The sequence below is a fragment of the Trichosurus vulpecula genome, chromosome 8 (assembly GCF_011100635.1).
Source record: "Trichosurus vulpecula isolate mTriVul1 chromosome 8, mTriVul1.pri, whole genome shotgun sequence".
Taxonomy (NCBI): domain Eukaryota; kingdom Metazoa; phylum Chordata; class Mammalia; order Diprotodontia; family Phalangeridae; genus Trichosurus; species Trichosurus vulpecula.
In genome coordinates, this window is record NC_050580.1 from 255,288,966 (window position 1) to 255,307,387 (window position 18,422).

Here is an 18,422-nt window from a genome sequence, read left to right on the forward strand (position 1 = left end):
AGCAAGCATTTATTAAGTACTTACTATTTTCTAGGGTACTGTGCTAAGTTCTGGGGATACAGAGAAAGGCAAAAAACAGATAATGTGGGTATGGTGATTACATGTGGGTACATGATTATTTAATCATTCTTTCAGAGCTGTTGAATAACCTGCCCTGTTTCCAGACCCAAAGGTATAAACCTCACTTTAGTTTTTAGATCATTTAGTTTTGGCTTTTGGAGGGCAGGCAAGGAGCCAGCTTGTAGGAAACCTCAGAAATGAAATTTTACCACAGCTACTACCTGTAAATTATTTCAAAACCAAAACACAAAGCAAAACCTTTGCAAAGAATGGGTGTGTGTAGGGCTGGGTGGAGGGGTACACCCTTTGCTTTCATGTTATATATTCTTTGCAAAGGAAAGTCCATTTAGTGTCAGAAAGTTTACATGCTGTTATTTCAGTATTTAAAGGATTGGTGATTTCATCTAAGTGGATATTCACTCTACCAACATAGTGGCCAAAAATTTCAGCAGTCTGTTACCATCCTAGTTTTGAACATCTCTTAATATGTTCTCAGGTGGTGCATCCCACTTAGTGCCACAACCATAATCAAACCCTTTCCAGTTTGATGTAATTGGCCAGAGCCAATTGTGCTCTTCTGGTATAGCCCTGGAGAACCCTGCAGTCCTCTCCATGCCATAGTTAAAGCATTAAGGCAGGATCCTTGTGGAGATTGCCTGGTAAAATTTAGGAAAATATATTCCCATGCAGGAGTGTTTTTGTAGTGGAGTGTGTATTTCTTTTCAGTACAATAACATAAGTGACTAAAGTACAGTATTTTTTGGCTTCAGTTTCTGAAGTCAGAACTAGGTGAAACCTCTAAGGTTCATTCCATCTTATGAGTCTTTGCTGGGCATTCTCTGATGGATTACTCTGATATTCCATTGAATCAAGGAGTTCACAGGGGCTGCCTTTTATCTGTTAAGTCCTCTTTGACTTAAAAGACTCTCTCACCTGGTTCTTTCTCCCACATCCTGTTGCTACTCAGTCACTGGCTGAATTTGGAGAGGTGAATGTATGTTAACAAATCTGGGTTCTAGTTTTAAACATTCATCCCTTGTGTGACCATGGGCCAGTCACTTCCCATTTCTAGGTCTCATTTTCCTTCTCTGTAAAACGAGAATTTGCTCTAGCATGTTTTGATTCCTTAGTAAATAAAACAATACTAGAACAAAAGAGAATGATGGGGGTGGGGGTGGGGATGAGGTAACATTTGCGGCTCTTTGCAAACCTTAAAGTTCCAAAGGAATGGAGCTTTATCTGACATCTTTGGTGACAACAATAATAGCAAAAGCATTTGTATGAGACTCTTAAGGTTTTTGTCATTTTGGTGACATTTGGCTGGCTCATTTTGTCACCATTGCCATCATCACTGTCACTGTCACCATCATCATTGTCATTTTTTGATATTAAATGTTGAGCAGAGAAGAGTGGAAGTGAATTGTCCATAGCTCAGTGTTAATACTTCCTTTACTCATGTTTTAGTGAGCTTTCAAATTATAAGGTTTATTCTTTGAGATAAAAACAGGAGTTTAAAAAAAAACCAGGAGTAAGTGAGATAGCATGGCATACTAAAAATGGCAAAGATGTCATTGAACTTGTGTTATAATCCCTATTCTTCCCTTTGTGTCCCTAGGCAAGTCACTTAATCTCTCTTGGGCCTCAGTTTTCTTTTCTTTTCTTTTTTTTTTAATTTATTTTTATTTTTAGTTTACAACAGACGGTTCTACATAATTTTGAGTTCCAGATTTTCTCCCCTCCCTCCCGCCTCCCTCCCCAAGACGGCATGGAATCTCATATAACTACCACGAATGACTTCGCATTGAATTAATTTATACACTAGTCCAGTTGTGGAGAAGAATTATGACCAATGGAATGAATAATGAGAAAGAAGAAACAGAACCAAAAAAAAAAACCCCAAAAACAAAAGAGAAGAGAAAAAGGCGAGCATGAAGTGTGCCTCAATCTGCATTCAAACTTCATAGTTCTTTCTCTGGATGTAGATAGCATTCTCCATCGTGAGTCCTTTGGAGTTGTGCCTGCACCTTATGTGACTGAGAGGAGCGAAGTCTGTCAGGGTTGGTCCTCACGGAATCCATATATCTGTAGTTGTGTACAGTGTTCTCCTGGCTCTGCTCCACTCACTCAGCATTATGTCGTGTAGGTTTTTCCAGGTTGTTATGAAGTCTGTATCATCCCCATTTCTTATGGCCCAATAGTATTCCATTACCTTCATATACCACAGCTTGTTCAGCCATTCCCCAATTGATGGGCATCCCTTTGATTTCCAATTCTTGGCTACCACAACAAGAGCCGCTATAAATATCCTTATACATATAAGTCCTTTTCCCACTTGTGTGATTTCTTTGGGATACAACCCTAGAAGTGGTATTGCTGGGTCAAAGGGTATGAACATTTTTATAGCCCTTTGGGCATAGTTCCAAATTGCTCTCCAAAATGGCTGGATCAGCTCACAACTCCACCAGCAATGTAACAATGTTCCTATTTTCCCACATCCTTTCCAGCATTTATCATTTTCCTGTTTTGTTATTTTAGCCAATCTGACAGGAGAGATGTGGTATCTAAGAGTTGTTTTGATTTGCATTTCTCTGATCAGTAGTGATTTAGAGCATTTTTTCATATGCCTATAGATAGCTTTAATTTCTTCCTCTGAAAACTGCCTGTTCATATCCTTTGAACATTTCTCAATTGGGGAATGGCTTGTATTCCTATATATTTGGCTCAGTTCCCTGTATATTTTAGAAATGAGGCCTTTATCAGAGATACTAGTTGTAAAGATTTTCTCCCAATTTTCTGCTTCCCTCCTAATTTTTGTTGCATTGGCTTTTTTTGTACAAAAACATTTCAATTTAACATAATCAAAATTATCCATTTTGCATTTTGTAATGCTCTCTATCTCTTGTTGGGTCATGAATTCTTTTCTTTTCCATAAATCTGTTAAGTAAACTATTCCTTGCTCTCTCAAATTACTTATAGTATCAGCCTTTACTCCTAAATCATGAACCCATTTTGACTTTATTTTGGTATATGGTGTAAAATATTGGTCTATGTCCAGTTTCTGTCCTACCATTTTCCAATTTTCCCAACAGTTTTTGTGAAATAGTGAATTATTAGCCCAGAAGCTGGCCTCTTTGGGTTTATCAAAGAGTAGATTGCTATAGTTGTTGACTTCTCCATCTTGTATTCCTATCCTATTCCACTGATCCACACCTCTGTTTCTTAGCCAGTACCAGGTAGTTTTGATGACTGCTGCTCTGTAGTACAGTTTAATATCTGGGGGTCTCAGTTTTCTTAGCCATAAATTAGCCTAGATGATGTTAAGTTCCTTTTTAGGCATAATTATCTGATCCTGCAAATTTCATAGTCTTCTGGGTTTTAAAAAATTTTATCTTTCATTCTCATTTTTATTTTCTTATCCTTTTGTTTATATATTTGAGCACCCATTACTGTGATTGGAATTTATTCAGGGGGCATCTAGGTGGTCCAATGGATAGAGTGCTAGGCCAGGAGTCAGGAAGACATGAGTTCTTATTTGGCCTCAGATACTTATAAGCTATGTGACCATGTGGCAAGATACCCAGTGGCTCCTTGCCTCAGTTTCCTCATCTGTTAAAGTGGGGATAATAATAGCATCTACCTTCCAGGGTTGAGAATCAGTTGAGATAATTTTAAAGCTCATAACACAGTGCTTGGCACATAGTAGGTGCTATATAAACGTTAGCTGTTATTATTTAAAATATGCTTGTCTCCATTGATCCATCAAGCCATCCATCCATCTTCTACATATCTATGTATCTATCTAATCTGTTTTTGTGGAAACCAGATTTCCTTATTTTCAACTAGTCTATTTTCAATTATAGCTATCACTTATGGGCCCCCTCCAACTGTAATCAGCACGGAAGCTTCTACCTACTCAAGGGACTCTCCTGCTTCAGCCTTCCCAGTGCCAGGGACTACAGGCATGCAACGGCGCACATGAATTATTATTGCTTTTAAAACTGGAAACCATTTTCAGGAGCATTGAGGCACTTTGCTCCTTCCTTGAGCTCCTAGACTCAAATGTGAATTGCATCTGTGGTCACCCAGCCAATAATAGTTTATTATTCTGCTTGCTCAGGAAAGCAGCCTCAGCAGCCTAACTTGAAAATATAGCTTGTAACTTTCACAAATACTCTCATCTGGCTCAGCAGGCAGCCCTTTCATCTGAGGGTGGTGATTGGTTCCCTGAAGTTGAAAAATAAGGCCTCTAAGGTAGAATAAGATAGTTAGGAGGCAGTGGGAAGTACAGGGAAATCTCTGTTAGCCAGGGGGTTTAGGGGCAAGGGGGGAAGTAGAGGAAGTTTACGTGAAAGGTGATCAGAACTCTCCCAAGTGCCTGATGATAATGAACGCTCTTCACCCCTTGCAGATTAGGGGTTTGTCCCTGAAGACACTAAGCCTGTGAAATATTCTCAGGGTTTCCAAAATACCTTCCTTTGACAAAGATGAATAAATTGCAGCACTGAGCCTACGATTAGTTGTCTCTCGCTCAGCTGGTACAGACTCTACATTTGCGTTCCCTAAACAATGCTTGAAAATTGTTGCCCTCTGGAAACATTAGTGTCCGTGGGAGGCATTGAACCTTCCTGGGAACATTGACAAGTTGATTTATTACAAAGTAAATCCCTAGTAGGTTTCACATTGAGTAAAATTTCCTGTAATTACAAATATATACATAGAATATGTAATTTTTTTAAACTTGACCTGTGATTTAAATAATAATAGAGAATGCCATGGGAGGAACGTCCTTTGGCTCCACTACACTATGCTACCTCTCCCATTTGTCATTATCTATAGGATTAATTCTAAGTTTAGCATGTTGTAGTGGAAAATCACAATAACTCAAAGTCAGAAGACCTGAGTTCTAGGTTTAGCCATGCCAGTATCTGGCTGTGTGGGAAAGACATGGAAAAAGAGATGAGTTTAATTCCCTGCTTTGTCACTGGTGAGCTGTGTGACCCTGTACAAATTATTTTCCCCACTATGAGTCCGAATTTTATCATCTGTAAGATAGGAAGATCTGTTTTTTACAAGTCTAGAAGTCTGTCTCACTCTCTAAACCTCAGTTTTCTTTTCTGGAAACCTCAATTGAATAAAGATTTAGAAAGTATCTTACTGTGTCCAAAGTCCTCTGCCAGATACTAAAGATACAAAAACGTTTGAAGGAATTTATATTCTTATAGGAAGGGGTTGAGTAAAAGGAAGCACAAAAGGATTGTACAGCTGGCATTTCTATAATGTCTGTTAAGGTACTTCAAGGTACTTCACGAGCATTATCTCACTGTGAGGTATATGTAGTGGAGAGAACATTGGCTGGAGAGACAGAGTTCTCTCTATAACATTGAGCAGTCCTGGGCCTCATTTTGTAAAATGTAAAATGCTACGAGAAAACCAATGGGATCGATATCAGTTTTATTATGAAATGAAATGCAAGAATGTCTGCAAAGGGATTTGTAGATCTCGAAACCTCTGTCAATGTTATTTATTTATTATGATGTGAGAGAAGTGGATAAGATTTTTCAAGGTTCCTTCATGGCCCTAGTTCTATTGAAGTGTTTTCTATAAGGAAATTATATCATCATACCCTCAGTGCTTGGGCTTTGAGGGGTGAAAGACATTGACTTTGGCCTTTACTGGCTCTTTACATCTTATAAAGTTTTTTCCCAGTTTTTTCCCTCTGTAAAATGTAAGGTTTGGATTACATGATCCTTGGGGCTTCTTCCAGGTCTTAACCCTCTCATCTTGACTTCAGAGTACATGGAAGTACAAGCTGAAAGAAACCTTTTTGGGAAACCATCACAAGAGGAAATTGATAGGTCATTGTAAGAGGCTTAGTTGGGGGAGGGATCCTGAATTTTCACCATAGATAAATCTAGCAGTGTCCCAAGTTTCTGTTCTTATGAAAGAGTTTTACTGGCATTAAAAATGCTTGGAAAATGCACAAAGAAGGTGGACAGCTTCCAAAACAGAAATGTTTACCTTTTGAATATCAGACTGGAACATGAAGAGCCTATTTTCTAAACAGGCCTTAGTTGTCAGGTCTACACTGTGCTAGGCAAATTCCAGGAGAGGACAAATCCAAATGATTGAGGCTGCCTGGTTCCCCTCATCCTTAGTCTGCATCTAGAGAGAGAAGGGATACTTCTAAGAGAAATACCCACCTCATAGGCTTCTCAAAAGAATGCCATAAAGCTTCATTTTGGAAATGTGCCAAATAAGGGGGAATGATTGAAATGGGCCCCTGGAGGTATATTTCCTGTGCCGTCCAAGATCACTTGTCCTTTTGTAGCCTGACCTGCCTTATTTGAGCGTGCTAGCCTAGAGTTCTAAGGCACGGGTCAGAGCCTGTGAAGGAAGCATTCTTGTCTAGACCACTACATCATTCCGTGATAGGCCTTATATTCCAGGACTACGTGGCTTTTCCAGTTTTGGGAATTTGTAGCATTGGAGGAGGGTGGTAGATTGAAAAAAAGCCCTAAAGCCAGAGTGACCACACCAAGAAATTTTCTCTTTCCTACCACAGCTGCTTCTTCCCTCTCTAAACACAAGGAAAGGAATTATGTATGTGGCCCTTACCAGATTGCCCATGAATTTGTCAGGGTGTCAAGTGAGACTATATGTAGAGCAGTTTGTAGTCATGGATTTAGAGATGGAAGGAACTCCAGATGATGTCTGGTATAACTCTGAGGCCGAGCAATGATACATGATTTCCTTAAGGTCACACAGGTCTCCTGACTGCATGGAAAATGCTCCACTCAGAATGAACCACTCCTGCATAGTTCAATATAAAGTAATGGATCTGGAGTCCAAGGACCTAGATTTGAACCCCAGTTTTGCAAGTTACTACCTGTGTTACCTCAGTTTCCTCAGCTATAAAATGATAAGATTAGATTAGGAAACAATGGAATCCTTTATAAATGTGAGCCATTATAGCATAGGGTGACTGTATTTGTTATGTTAATATTGTGAGTCAGTTTTCCTTAGTGCATATAGAGCCAGATTGGAATAAAAAAAATGAATCAGTCTCAACAAGCCTTTAATGAGGGTTTAAGAAACCAGTCGCACCAGATTCAATTTAATAGGGATTTATCAGGCACTTATTTTAAGTTTTGAGTTTGAATCTTGCTTTAAAACTTACATCCTTCAAAAGTCATTTAGTCTCAGCCTCAGTTTCCTCATCTGTAAAATGGGGATAGTGATAGTACCCACCTCACAGGATTGTTGTGAGAATCAAATAAGATGATGTGTATTTTTTACTTGGCAGACCTTCAAGTGCTATTTAATATGTAATTGTATTGTATGATATACCATAATACTAGCTGTCGTTTGTCCACAAATGAACTAGAAGGCAGAGTCTTTGTCGTCAGGAAGTTTGTTGGTGAGCTAAGATGCATTTACAGAAAAGTAATGATTATATAATTGTGGCATAATGGATAAAAAACTATCTGTGGAACCAGGAAGATCTCAGTTCAAATCCTGCCTACTGGTTCTTTAGCCTTGGACAAGTTTCTTAAACCTTTTCATGCACTAGGTAGTTCTATAAGGCTAAGTTCTAGAGAAGGAGCTGATCTGTATTGGTTGGAGAACTTTGCTCATTTGGAAGTTCACTGTATCAGTGTAATCAAAGATCTATTCTGTGTCTTTCTGTTTGTCCTTTCTGATCGCCTTTTCATCCATCCAGCCATCTGTCTGTCTCTCTGTCTGTCTATCCACTCAACTAGCATTCCAGCCCTTCTCTATACTTTTACAGCTATAAGATTAATTCAAGCCCTCTTTACCTAGATTGGTTCAGTGACCTCCTATTTGTTGGTTTGACTCCAGTTTTCTCCACATTCTGCTTCATCACCCATTCTGTTATGAGAGTGATTTTCCTCTAGCGCAGCTCTGACTGTGTCATTATCCTACTTAGTAAACTCCATTAGCTTCCTAGTGCTGCTCCACACCCTGGTTCCAACCTGTCTTTCCAGCCTTATTGGACACGTCACCTGCTCGTGCTGTATGGTCCAGGGGGTCTGGCCTCTCTCTTCTCCCATACAACCCACCACCTCCCATTTCTGTGCCTCTGTACTGGCTATTCCTTATGCCCAGAATGCCCCCTTTTGCCTCTATCACATTACATCTCTCTTCTCTTGAAGATGCAGTTTAAGCACCTCTTTCTACATTAAACATAAATTAAAATAATATTTAATATTAAATACAATAACAATAATATTAAAATTGTCTAGTCTCTTCAGTACCATTTCTTTCTCCTCCTCTCAGTGTTCTCTGCCCCTGGCCTCCTCAGACTACCTTGTATTTGTTTTGCGTACATATGTGTGCATATATATACATACGTGTATGTATATTTTTATACACACACATACACTTATCTCCTTCATTAGAATGCAAAACTTTTTGCACACAGCGATGTTTCATTCATTGTATTTGAATTCTCAGTGACTAACATGAGGCCTGGTATATGGTAAATAATCACTAAATGGTTATTGATTGATATATTCAATGCTTTGCAATTGAGAATGGTCTGACTGCTTTAGAGACTGAAGTATTGTCCTTTCTTTCTCTTATTCCTTTAGCTCAACCTTAGCAGACCAATTGAAGAGCAGGGCCCACTGGATGTGATCATACACAAACTAACTGATGTCATCCTGGAAGCTGATCAGAATGATAGCCAGTCCTTGGAGTTGGTTCACAGATTCCAGGTGGGTAAATTCCATTGCCTAGAGAAGCCACTGTTTATCCGTTTATTTATTAATTTAATTATTTATCTGTCCATTTTTGTCCTCATCCTCCTCTTCCTCCTCCTCATTTTCTGTTTGCTGATCTGTGCTAAGTACCAGGGGTGATACCACATTTCATTAAGCCATGATCTCAGTCCCTGTGGGGCTTGCACAGATACAACTATCGCTGTGTACTGTGCAGGAAAGTGTGATTAGAGCACGTGTAGAGAACTACAAACAATGTACTTTTTGATCTTTGAGAAAAATCAAGTCTGTCTGTAATAGGGGAACCCCTCCCCCACCCCCCCCGCCCTGTACTTCCACTCTTCTCTAACTCAAAGGCCTTCTCAGTCTTCACTCGTACATTCTCTTCTCTTACATCCTTTGCAGCTTTATCTTATTGGAGATCTTGCCCTGCCGTGCTTCAGCCTTGGATTGGTGGCACCCTTCATTGCCTTTTCTCCTGCTCATGTGCTGCTGAATGACATAGGAGAAAATCATGAAGCTCCATTGCTTGTGTCTGCTACAAATTTATATTACATAATATCTGCCAGGCCCTCAGTGGGGCGAGGCAATGCTCTTATCATGCCTCAGTGGACTCACCCACTCACCACAGTTTTTGCATCTTTTCGTCATTCTTCAGATGACTCGTCTTCCCTCTCTTCCTTCTTTCCTCCCTCTCAGCTGAGAACCTTGCTTTATACTGAGGTGTCCCAGATGTCTTAGTGCAGCTTTAAGCTACTGCAGCTTGCACTAAGACTTTTAGGACATCCTTTATTTCCTTGAGAACTTCTGATGGAAAGTTTCCTCTTCTGGCCTCCTCCCATCTCACATCACTCAGATACCTTCTGCAGTGCTCTTCTTTTTCACCCCTGTCTCATGAGGAGGTGGCTCTTCTCTTTGCCAAAGCAAACCCTTCTACGTGCCTGCAGCAGATTGTCCCCTCTATCATCCCCGCTCTCTCACTTATCTTCATTCACGTCCTGGCTGTATTCCTATTAACTACAAACATGCCTACATCTACCCTCTGTCAAAAACTGTCACTTCATCCATTCGTTTCCATTGCCTTTTGTCCTATGTCTCTCTTCCATGTTATGGTCAACTCTTTGAGGAGACTTTTCTTTGATCGGAGCCTCTGCTTCCTTTCCTCTCACTCTCTTTTTAGCAGTCTATAATCTTACTTCCAGTTTCTTCATTAAACTGAAACTGCTGTCTCCAGAGTTACCAATGATCTTTTAATTACCAAATCTAATGACTTTTTTCAGTCCTCATTCTTATTGTCTTCCCTTTTTGCTTGATACCCACTGCTCTCTAGTAACATTTTGTTTTAGTGATCCTATTCTCTCCTAGTTCTTTTCCTGTCTATCTGATCTGTCCTTGGCTAGGACTACATCTAGGTCATACTTGCCAGAGTAGAGTGTCCCCTGATGCACTGTTGGTGGAGTTGTGAACTGATCCAAACATTCTGGAGAGCATTTTACAACTATGTGAAAAGGGCTATAAAACTGTGTATGTACCCTTTGATCCAGTAATGCCACTACTATGTATATATCCCAGAGACATCCAAAAAAGGGAAAAGGACTTATTTAAACAAAAATATTTATAGCAGCTCTTTTTGTGGTGGCTAAGAATTGGAAATCAAAGAGATTCCCATCAGTTGGGGAATAATTGAACAAGTTGTGGTATGTGATTGTAATAGGATATTATTGTGCTATAAGAAATGACAAGCAGGATGATTTGAGAAAAACCTGGAAAGACTTACATAAACTGACGCATAGTGAAGTAAACATAACCAGGAGAACATTGTACAGAGTCACAGCAACATTGTGTGATGATCAACCATGATTGACTTAGCTCTTCTCAGCGATACAATGATCCAAAACAATCCGAAAGGGCTCAGGATGAAGCAGACTGTCTGCCTCCAAAGAAAGAACTGATATTGACTGAACACAGACTGAAGCATAAGATTTTTCGTTTTCTTTTATTTTTTTTTCTTTTATTCTAGTCTTATTGTACAAAATGATTAATATGGAAATGTTTTACATAATTGCACATGTATAACCTATATCTAATTGCTTACCATCTAAGCGAGGGGGGGAAAAGAGGGAGGGGTAGAATTTGGAACTCAGAATTTTAAATAAAAATGGTAAAAAAAATTTTTTAAAAAGAATATAATGATAAAAAAAAATAAAGCTGAGTGCCCCCTGTGCTCTGTCCTGGGTCCTTTTCTCTTCTTCTGTACTGTTGTGCTTGATGATCTTTTCAGCATCCAAGGAGTCAATTATCACATCAGTGCTGATGGTTCTCAAATCACTTATCCAGTCCTAACCTCTCTCTGCTGTCCAACTACCTGTTTTCCTCACACAGGATGTCCCATAGACATCTTTAATTCAGAATGTCATAAATTGAATTAATTATCTTTTTCATCATATTTTCCCCTCTTCTTAGTTGCTCTGTTACTCTCTAGTGCACTGCCATCCTTCTAGTCATCCAGATTCAAAACCTTGGTGTTGGTTCCACACTTTCTTACCCTTCCATATCCAATCTCTTGCCACAGTTCTCTGGATTTTATCTTTGTAACATTACCCTTGTATATGCACCCTTCTCTCTTTTGACTCTGTCACCATCTTGGTTCACTCCCATATCACCTCACACCTGGGCTTTTGTTTGACCTTCCTGCCTCAAGTTTCTCCCTATTCCAGTCCATCTTCTGTTTGGTTGTAAAGTTGATCATACTGAAGTGTTGATATAAGCATATCAGCCCCCTATTCAGTTACCTCCAGTGACTCCCTGTTATCTCTAGGAAGAAATATAAAATACTCTATTTGGCTTTAACAGTTCTTCATTACCTGGCCCTTTCCTACTTTTCTAATCTTCTTACACCTTGACAGACCTTCCAAATACTCTGTGACCCAGTGATGATGGCTTCCTGGCTGTTCCTGAACCTCATATTTTCCACTTTCTTTGTCTCCTGTGCCAGGAATTCTATCCCTCTTATCTTTACCTCCTGTCTTCCCTTAAATCCTAGCCAAAATCCCACCTTTTATAAGACTTCTCCCCTCCATTCTAGTGCCTTCTTTTCTGTTGATTACCTCCAATTTATCTTATATATATATGTATGTATATGTGTATGTATATACACACACACACACATATATGCATGTGTATAATTTATCTCATGTGTGTATATATATACACACACACACACACATAGTAAATAATTGTTAGCATGTTGTCTTCCTCCCTAGACTGTGAGCTCCTCAAGAGCCATCTTATTTTTTGCCTTTTTTTTGCGTCCCAGACTCTTAGCACACCTACATACATAATAGGTATTTAAAAATGTGTGTTGACTGACTGACCAACTATATTCTCATTTGCTGTAGTTTCTGAGAAAGAAGTGATCTTTCTTATTGCCAAGGCTATTTCTTCAACTTGCTGTGCTTTTTATATCATGCTCTCTAATTTCTAAAGGGTTTTTTCCCATTAATTATATCCTCCCCATTCATTCTCTCTGCTCTTCTCTCTCTCCCTCTACTTCCCTCACCCCTCATTCTTTTTTTTCCATTACTAGAGAATTTATTTATTTTTATTTTTTTTATTTAATATATTTAGTTTTCAGCATTGATTTTCACAAGAGTTTGAATTACAAATATTCTCCCCATTTCTACCCTCCCCCCCACTCCAAGATGGCGTATATTCTGGTTGCCCCATTCCCCAGTTAGCCCTCCCTTCTGTCACCCCACTCCCCTCCCATTGCCTTTTCCCTTTCTTTCTTGTAGGGCAAGATAAATTTCTACGCCCCATTGCCTGTGTATCTTATTTTCTAGTTGCATGCAAAAACTTTTTTTTTTTGTTTTTGAACATCTGTTTTTAAAACTTTGAGTTCCAAATTCTCTCCCCTCTTCCCTTCCCACCCACCCTCCCTAAGAAGTCAAGCAATTCAACATAGGCCACATGCATATCATTATGTATAATCCTTCCACAATACTCATGTTGTGAAAGACTAACTACATTTTGCTCCTTCCTAACCTATCCCCCTTTATTGAATTTTCTCCGTTGACCCTGTCCCTTTTACAAAGTGTTTGTTTTTGATTACCTCCACCCCCATCTTCCCTCCCTTCTATCATCCCCTCTCCCTTTTTTTATCTTCTTCTTCCTCCTTTTTTCCTGTGGGGTAAGTTACTCAATTGAGTATGTATGGTATTCCCTCCTCAGGTCAAATCTGATGAGAGCAAGATTCACCCATTCCCCCTCACCTGCTTTCTCTTCTCTTCCTACAGAACTGCTTTGTCTTGCCACTTTTATGCGAGATAATTTACCCCATTCTATCTCTCCCTATCTCCCTCTCTCAATATATTCCTCTCTCATCCCTTAATTTTATTTCTTTTAGATATCTTCCCTTCATCTTCACCTCACCCTGTGCCCTCCCCCCCCCCACCTCTCTCTCTCTCTCTCTCTCTCTCTCTCTCTATATATATATATATATATATATAGAGAGAGAGAGAGAGAGAGAGAGAGAGATAGATATATACACACATACATACACACTCACATATACATACATACATATATATATATGTGTGTGTGTGTGTATGTGTGTGTGTGTGTGTGTGTGTATATATATATAGAGAGAGAGAGAGAGATATAGATATATATATAGATATATACACACATACATACACACTCACATATACATACATACATATATATATATATGTGTGTGTGTGTGTGTGTGTGTGTGTATGTGTGTGTGTGTGTGTGTGTGTATATAAAAATGAATATTCCCTTCAGCTACCCTAATACTGAGGTCTCATGAATCATACACATCATCTTTCCATGTAGGAATATAAACAAAACAGTTTAACTTTAGTAAGTCCCTTGCAATTTCTTTTTCTTGATTACTTTTCATGCTTCTCTTGATTCTTGTTTTTGAAAGTCAAATTTTCTATTCAGCTCTGGTCTTTTCACTGAGAAAGCTTGAGAGTCCTCTATTTTATTGAAAATCCATATTTTGCCTTGGAGCATGATACTCAGTTTGCTGGGCAGGTGATTCTAGGTTTTAATCCTAGCTCCATTGACTTCTGGAATATCGTATTCCAAGCCCTTTGATCTCTTAATGTAGAAGCTGCCAGATTCTGGGTTATTCTAATTGTGTTTCCACAGTACTCAAATTGTTTCTTTCTGGCTGCTTGCAGTATTTTCTCCTTGATCTGGGAGCTCTGGAATTTGGCGACAATATTCCTAGGAGATTTCTTTTTGGGATCTATTTGAGGAGGCGATTGATGGATTCTTTAATTTCTATTTTGCCCTGTGGCTCTAGAATATCAGGGCAGTTCTCCTTGATAATTTCTTGAAAGATGATATCTAGGCTCTTTTTTTGATCATGGCTTTCAGGTAGTCCAATAATTTTTAAATTATCTCTCCTGGATCTATTTTCCAGGTCAGTGGTTTTTCTAATGAGATATTTTACATTGTCTTCCATTTTTTTCATTCCTTTGGTTCTGTTTTATAATATCTTGATTTCTCATCAAGTCACTAGCTTCCACTTGCTCCAATCTAATTTTTAAAGTAGTATTTTCTTCAGTGGTCTTTTGGACCTCCTTTTCCATTTGGCTAATTCTGCCTTTCAAGGCATTCTTCTCCTCATTGGCTTTTTGGAGCTCTTTTGCCATTTGAGTTAGTCTATTATTTAAGGTGTTGTTTTCTTCAGTGTATTTTTCAGTATTTTTTTGGGTCTCCTTTAGCAAGTCATTGACTTGTTATTCATGGTTTTCTCGCATCCTTCTCATTTCTCTTCCCAATTTTTCCTCTACTTCTCTAACTTGCTTTTCCAAATCCTTTTTGAGCTCTTCCATGGCCTGACACCAGTTCATGTTTTTCTTGGAGGCTTTTGTTGTAGGCTCTTTGACTTTGTTGACTTCTTCTGGCTGTATGTTTTGGTCTTCTTTGTCACCAAAGAAGGATTCCACAGTCTGAGACTGAATCTGGGTGTGTTTTCGCTGCCTGGCCATATTCCCAACCAACTAACTTGACCCTTGAGTTTTTCAGTGGGGCATGGCTGCTTTTAGAGTTTAGAGATCTATGTTCCAAGCTTGGGCGGATGCGCTGCCACATCAGCACGCCTCCTTGCCCAAGAACCCCCAACCCGGACTGGACTTAGATCTTCAGCAGGCTATGCACTCCTGCTCTGACCCGCCACTTAATTCCTCCCACCAGGTGGGCCTGGGGCCGGAAGCAACTGCAGCTGCGGTTCTCAAGCTGCCCCACCTCCGCTGCCCCCTCCGAACTACGAACTCCTTCCACTCCCACAGCTTTTCCCACTAACCTTCTCTGTTGTCTTTGGTGTTTGTGGGTTGAGAAGTCTGGTAACTGCTGTAGCTCACTGATTCAGGGCGCTAGGGCCCGCTCTGCCCAGCTCCCGGTCTGGTTGGTCCACGCTGCTCACGCTGGGCTCCGCTCTGCTCAGCTCCAGTCTGCTCCCAGCTCCGTGTGGGATAGACCTCACCCAGAGACCATCCAGGCTGTCCTGGGCTGGAGCCCTGCTTTCCTCTGCTGTTTTGTGGGTTCTGCTGTTCTAGAATTGGTTCAGAGCCGTTTTTTATAGGTTTTTGGAGGGACTCGGTGGGGCCCTGCTTTTCAGCTGCCATCTTGGCTCCCCTCACTCCTGTTTCTTAATCCACTGAAATCTTAATTGCCTGAAAATATACTTTTCCTTAATACATTTTATCAAGTGACCCGATATCCTCAAGCCGCTGTCCTATGTAACTATTCCCTTTCACTGCCAAATCCTGAAAAGTCATTTCTCCTTGTTGCCTCTTACTTCCTCATTCATCTCTCCTCTCCCCCATATTAGCCATGTTGCAAAAGAGAACACAAACAAAATAAAATAATAAAAATGTATTTTTAAAAAAGTATGTTTCAGTTTGTATTCAGAGTTCATCAGTTTCTTCTCTGGAAGTGGATAGCATTTTTTATCATGGGTCCTTTGGGATTGTCTTGGGTCATTATCTTGATCAGAATAGCTAAGTCTTTTATAGTCGATCATCTTAGCAATACTGCTGTTTTTTGCATTCTTTGACTTTGTTTTATTGTTCCTTGATGTCTTATGGAGTCATTAGCCTCCACTTGCCCAATTCTAATTTTTAAGGAATTATTTTCTTCAGTGAGCTTTTGTACCTCATTTCCCATTTGGCTAATTCTGCCTTTTAGGGAGTTATTTTCATCAGTGAATTTTTGTACCTCTTTTTCCATTTGGTCAGTTCTATTTTTTAAGGTTTTATTTTCTTCAGTATTTTTTTGTGTGCCTCTTTTGCCAAGCTGTTTTCATTTCATAATTTTCTTCCTTTGTTTTCCTTTTTTTTTTTTTTTTTGGATGGGTTGGGGCAGGGCAATTGAGATTACTAACTTGCCCAGAATCACACAGCTAAATAAGTGTCTGAGGCCGGATTTGAGCTCAGGTCCTCCTTACTTCAGGGCTAGTGTGCTATACGCTGCACCACCTAGTTACCCTTTTGCTTTTATTTCTTTACCTGTTTTCCCCTCTATCACTCTTCTTTGGTTTTGAAAACCAATTTTTAGTTCTTCCAGGAATTCTTGTTTGGCTTGTGTCCAATTCACATGTTTTCTTGTGGCTTTGCTTGTAGGGGTTTTGACGTCTTTGTCTTCTAAGTTTGTGTCTTGGTCTTCCGAGGCACCATAGTAGCTTTTTATGTTCAGGTTCTTGTTGTTGTTTGTCTATTTTTTCATCCTAATTCTTGATTTAGAACTTCTGGTTAATGTTGGACCCTATTCCTGGTGTGGGTGGGTGGGATGGAGCGAGGATGGGACTGGAGCGGGGTGGATACTATCTCCAACTTTAGACTTTTTTGCACTGCTGTTTTCAGAGCTAGTTCTGGGGATTTGGAAATTTTGAGGTGCTTCCAGGGTGGTGTGATCCGGGGAGAGGTGTGGTTACTGCTCTCCTGGTCTGAACTTTGGCCCTCATCCAGGAAGGATCTCAGATCCCTTGAGATTGCAATCATTCCTGCTCCTCAGGGCTTCTGTTCCTGCCTGACAGCAAACAAGTGGTTCCTTAGCATCCCTGGTCCCTTGAGGCTGGAAGTGGTACTGTCTCTCCGGGCTCCCACTTTCTTGGCATAAAGTGCTCCTGTCCACCCTTTAATTATGACTCAGAAGTAGGTCTAGGCAATGGAGTTGTCCAGCGCTAGCATAGGAGTCCTCTATAATCTCTTTCTGACCAGTTTTTGGTCCCCTTGTTGTCTCTGGCTTGAGAGCTCCTGAAGGTGCTGTTGCCTGTGTTTCATCCACGGGGGGCTTCAGGCCAGCCTCCTTCCCCATGTCTCAGTTCCCTCTTTCCAACCTGTTTTTGTCCTGTGCCGGATGAGCGTTTCACTGTATAACCTTTTGTTGGCTCTGTCACTTGCAGAATTCTATTCCAGGTGTTTTTAAAAAACTTTTTTGAGATTGATGTTGGGAGAGCTCAGCTGAGGGCTTTCTCTCTTCCACCATCTTGGTTCCTCCTGACTCATTTCTGTTTTCATCACTTTCTTACAAATGCTTCAAAGTGAACGGTGAATCACCTGTTAAATCTGACAGGCCTTTCTTCATCTTTTTTCTCCTTTGGAGATTTCGACGTTGAAGAGGATGCTTTCTGTCCGGACACTGTTCTCTTGACGTCTGTGATGCTGCTCCCTCCTGGGCCTCTCTGCCTGTCTGATTGCTTCTTAGTCTCCTTTGCCAGAATTTTCAATCTCTTGTCCCTTCAGTGTGGATGTCCTGGCTCTTCTCTTCTTCTTTCTGCGTATTTTTTTTTTTTTTTTGCACCCCTACTAGAATGAACATTCTTTAAGGCCAGGGTTTGACCTTTTTCTTTCTCCTTTTGTGTTCCCGGCACTTCACACAGTGTGTTTAACGATTGTTTGTGGAATCGATTATAATCAAAACTAGAGGATCAGAGTTGGTTGTTTAGCAGGGTTTAGGAAAGGTTCGGGGAGGTGTTGGCATTTGAGTTGGTCTTTAATACTGGTTTGGAATTTGCCTGGTGAAGAGGGCATAGGAGGGCATTCCAGGCAGAGGAATAGTGAAGCCGCAGAGGTACGATCAGGTGACCAACAGTAATTTGATTTGGCTAAAGTATAAAATAACTGGCATGTGAGGTGGGAGTATTAGATGAAGCTGGAAACACTCAAGAGTGATGTCAGGCTGGGAGTGTTAGGCAGAGGAAAGATGGTGTTAAGTCCAGTAGTTTTCAAATTTTTGGTCTTAAGACCCTTTTATACTCTTAAAAATTATTGAGGACCCCCAAAGAGCTTTTGCTTAAACCTTGGAAAGGTTTCCTCCATTTCCTCCACTGTGCTCCAGCATAATCTCAGAAAGTTGCCTGGGGCATTGAGAGGTTTAAGTGACTTGACCAGAGTAATACAGCCAGCATAGATCTCAAGTTACTTTAACTTTGAGACTGGTTGATTCTTTCTCGATCTTCTCTGTGTCCTTGTTGTCTTAAGTTTCCTTACAACTTCGACTTGCTATGTTATATAAGAACTCTTCTAGTTCTTACTTCCTCTGGTCTTTGATTTTGAAAGCACCCAAGAGGTCGCCTTAGTGGCT

At 40.1% G+C, this 18,422-nt stretch overlaps 1 protein-coding gene across 2 annotated transcripts in view; it reads left to right on the top strand.

The window, feature by feature from the left end:
• The window catches only part of ITPK1 (inositol-tetrakisphosphate 1-kinase), a 310,259-nt gene that overhangs the window by 156,856 nt on the left and 134,981 nt on the right, over positions 1-18,422 (top strand). For both annotated transcript variants that reach the window (XM_036734679.1, XM_036734680.1), the window contains exon 4: positions 8,673-8,798. In XM_036734679.1, the coding sequence (XP_036590574.1) occupies positions 8,673-8,798 (126 nt within the window). The remainder of the gene's footprint in view (positions 1-8,672; positions 8,799-18,422) is intronic.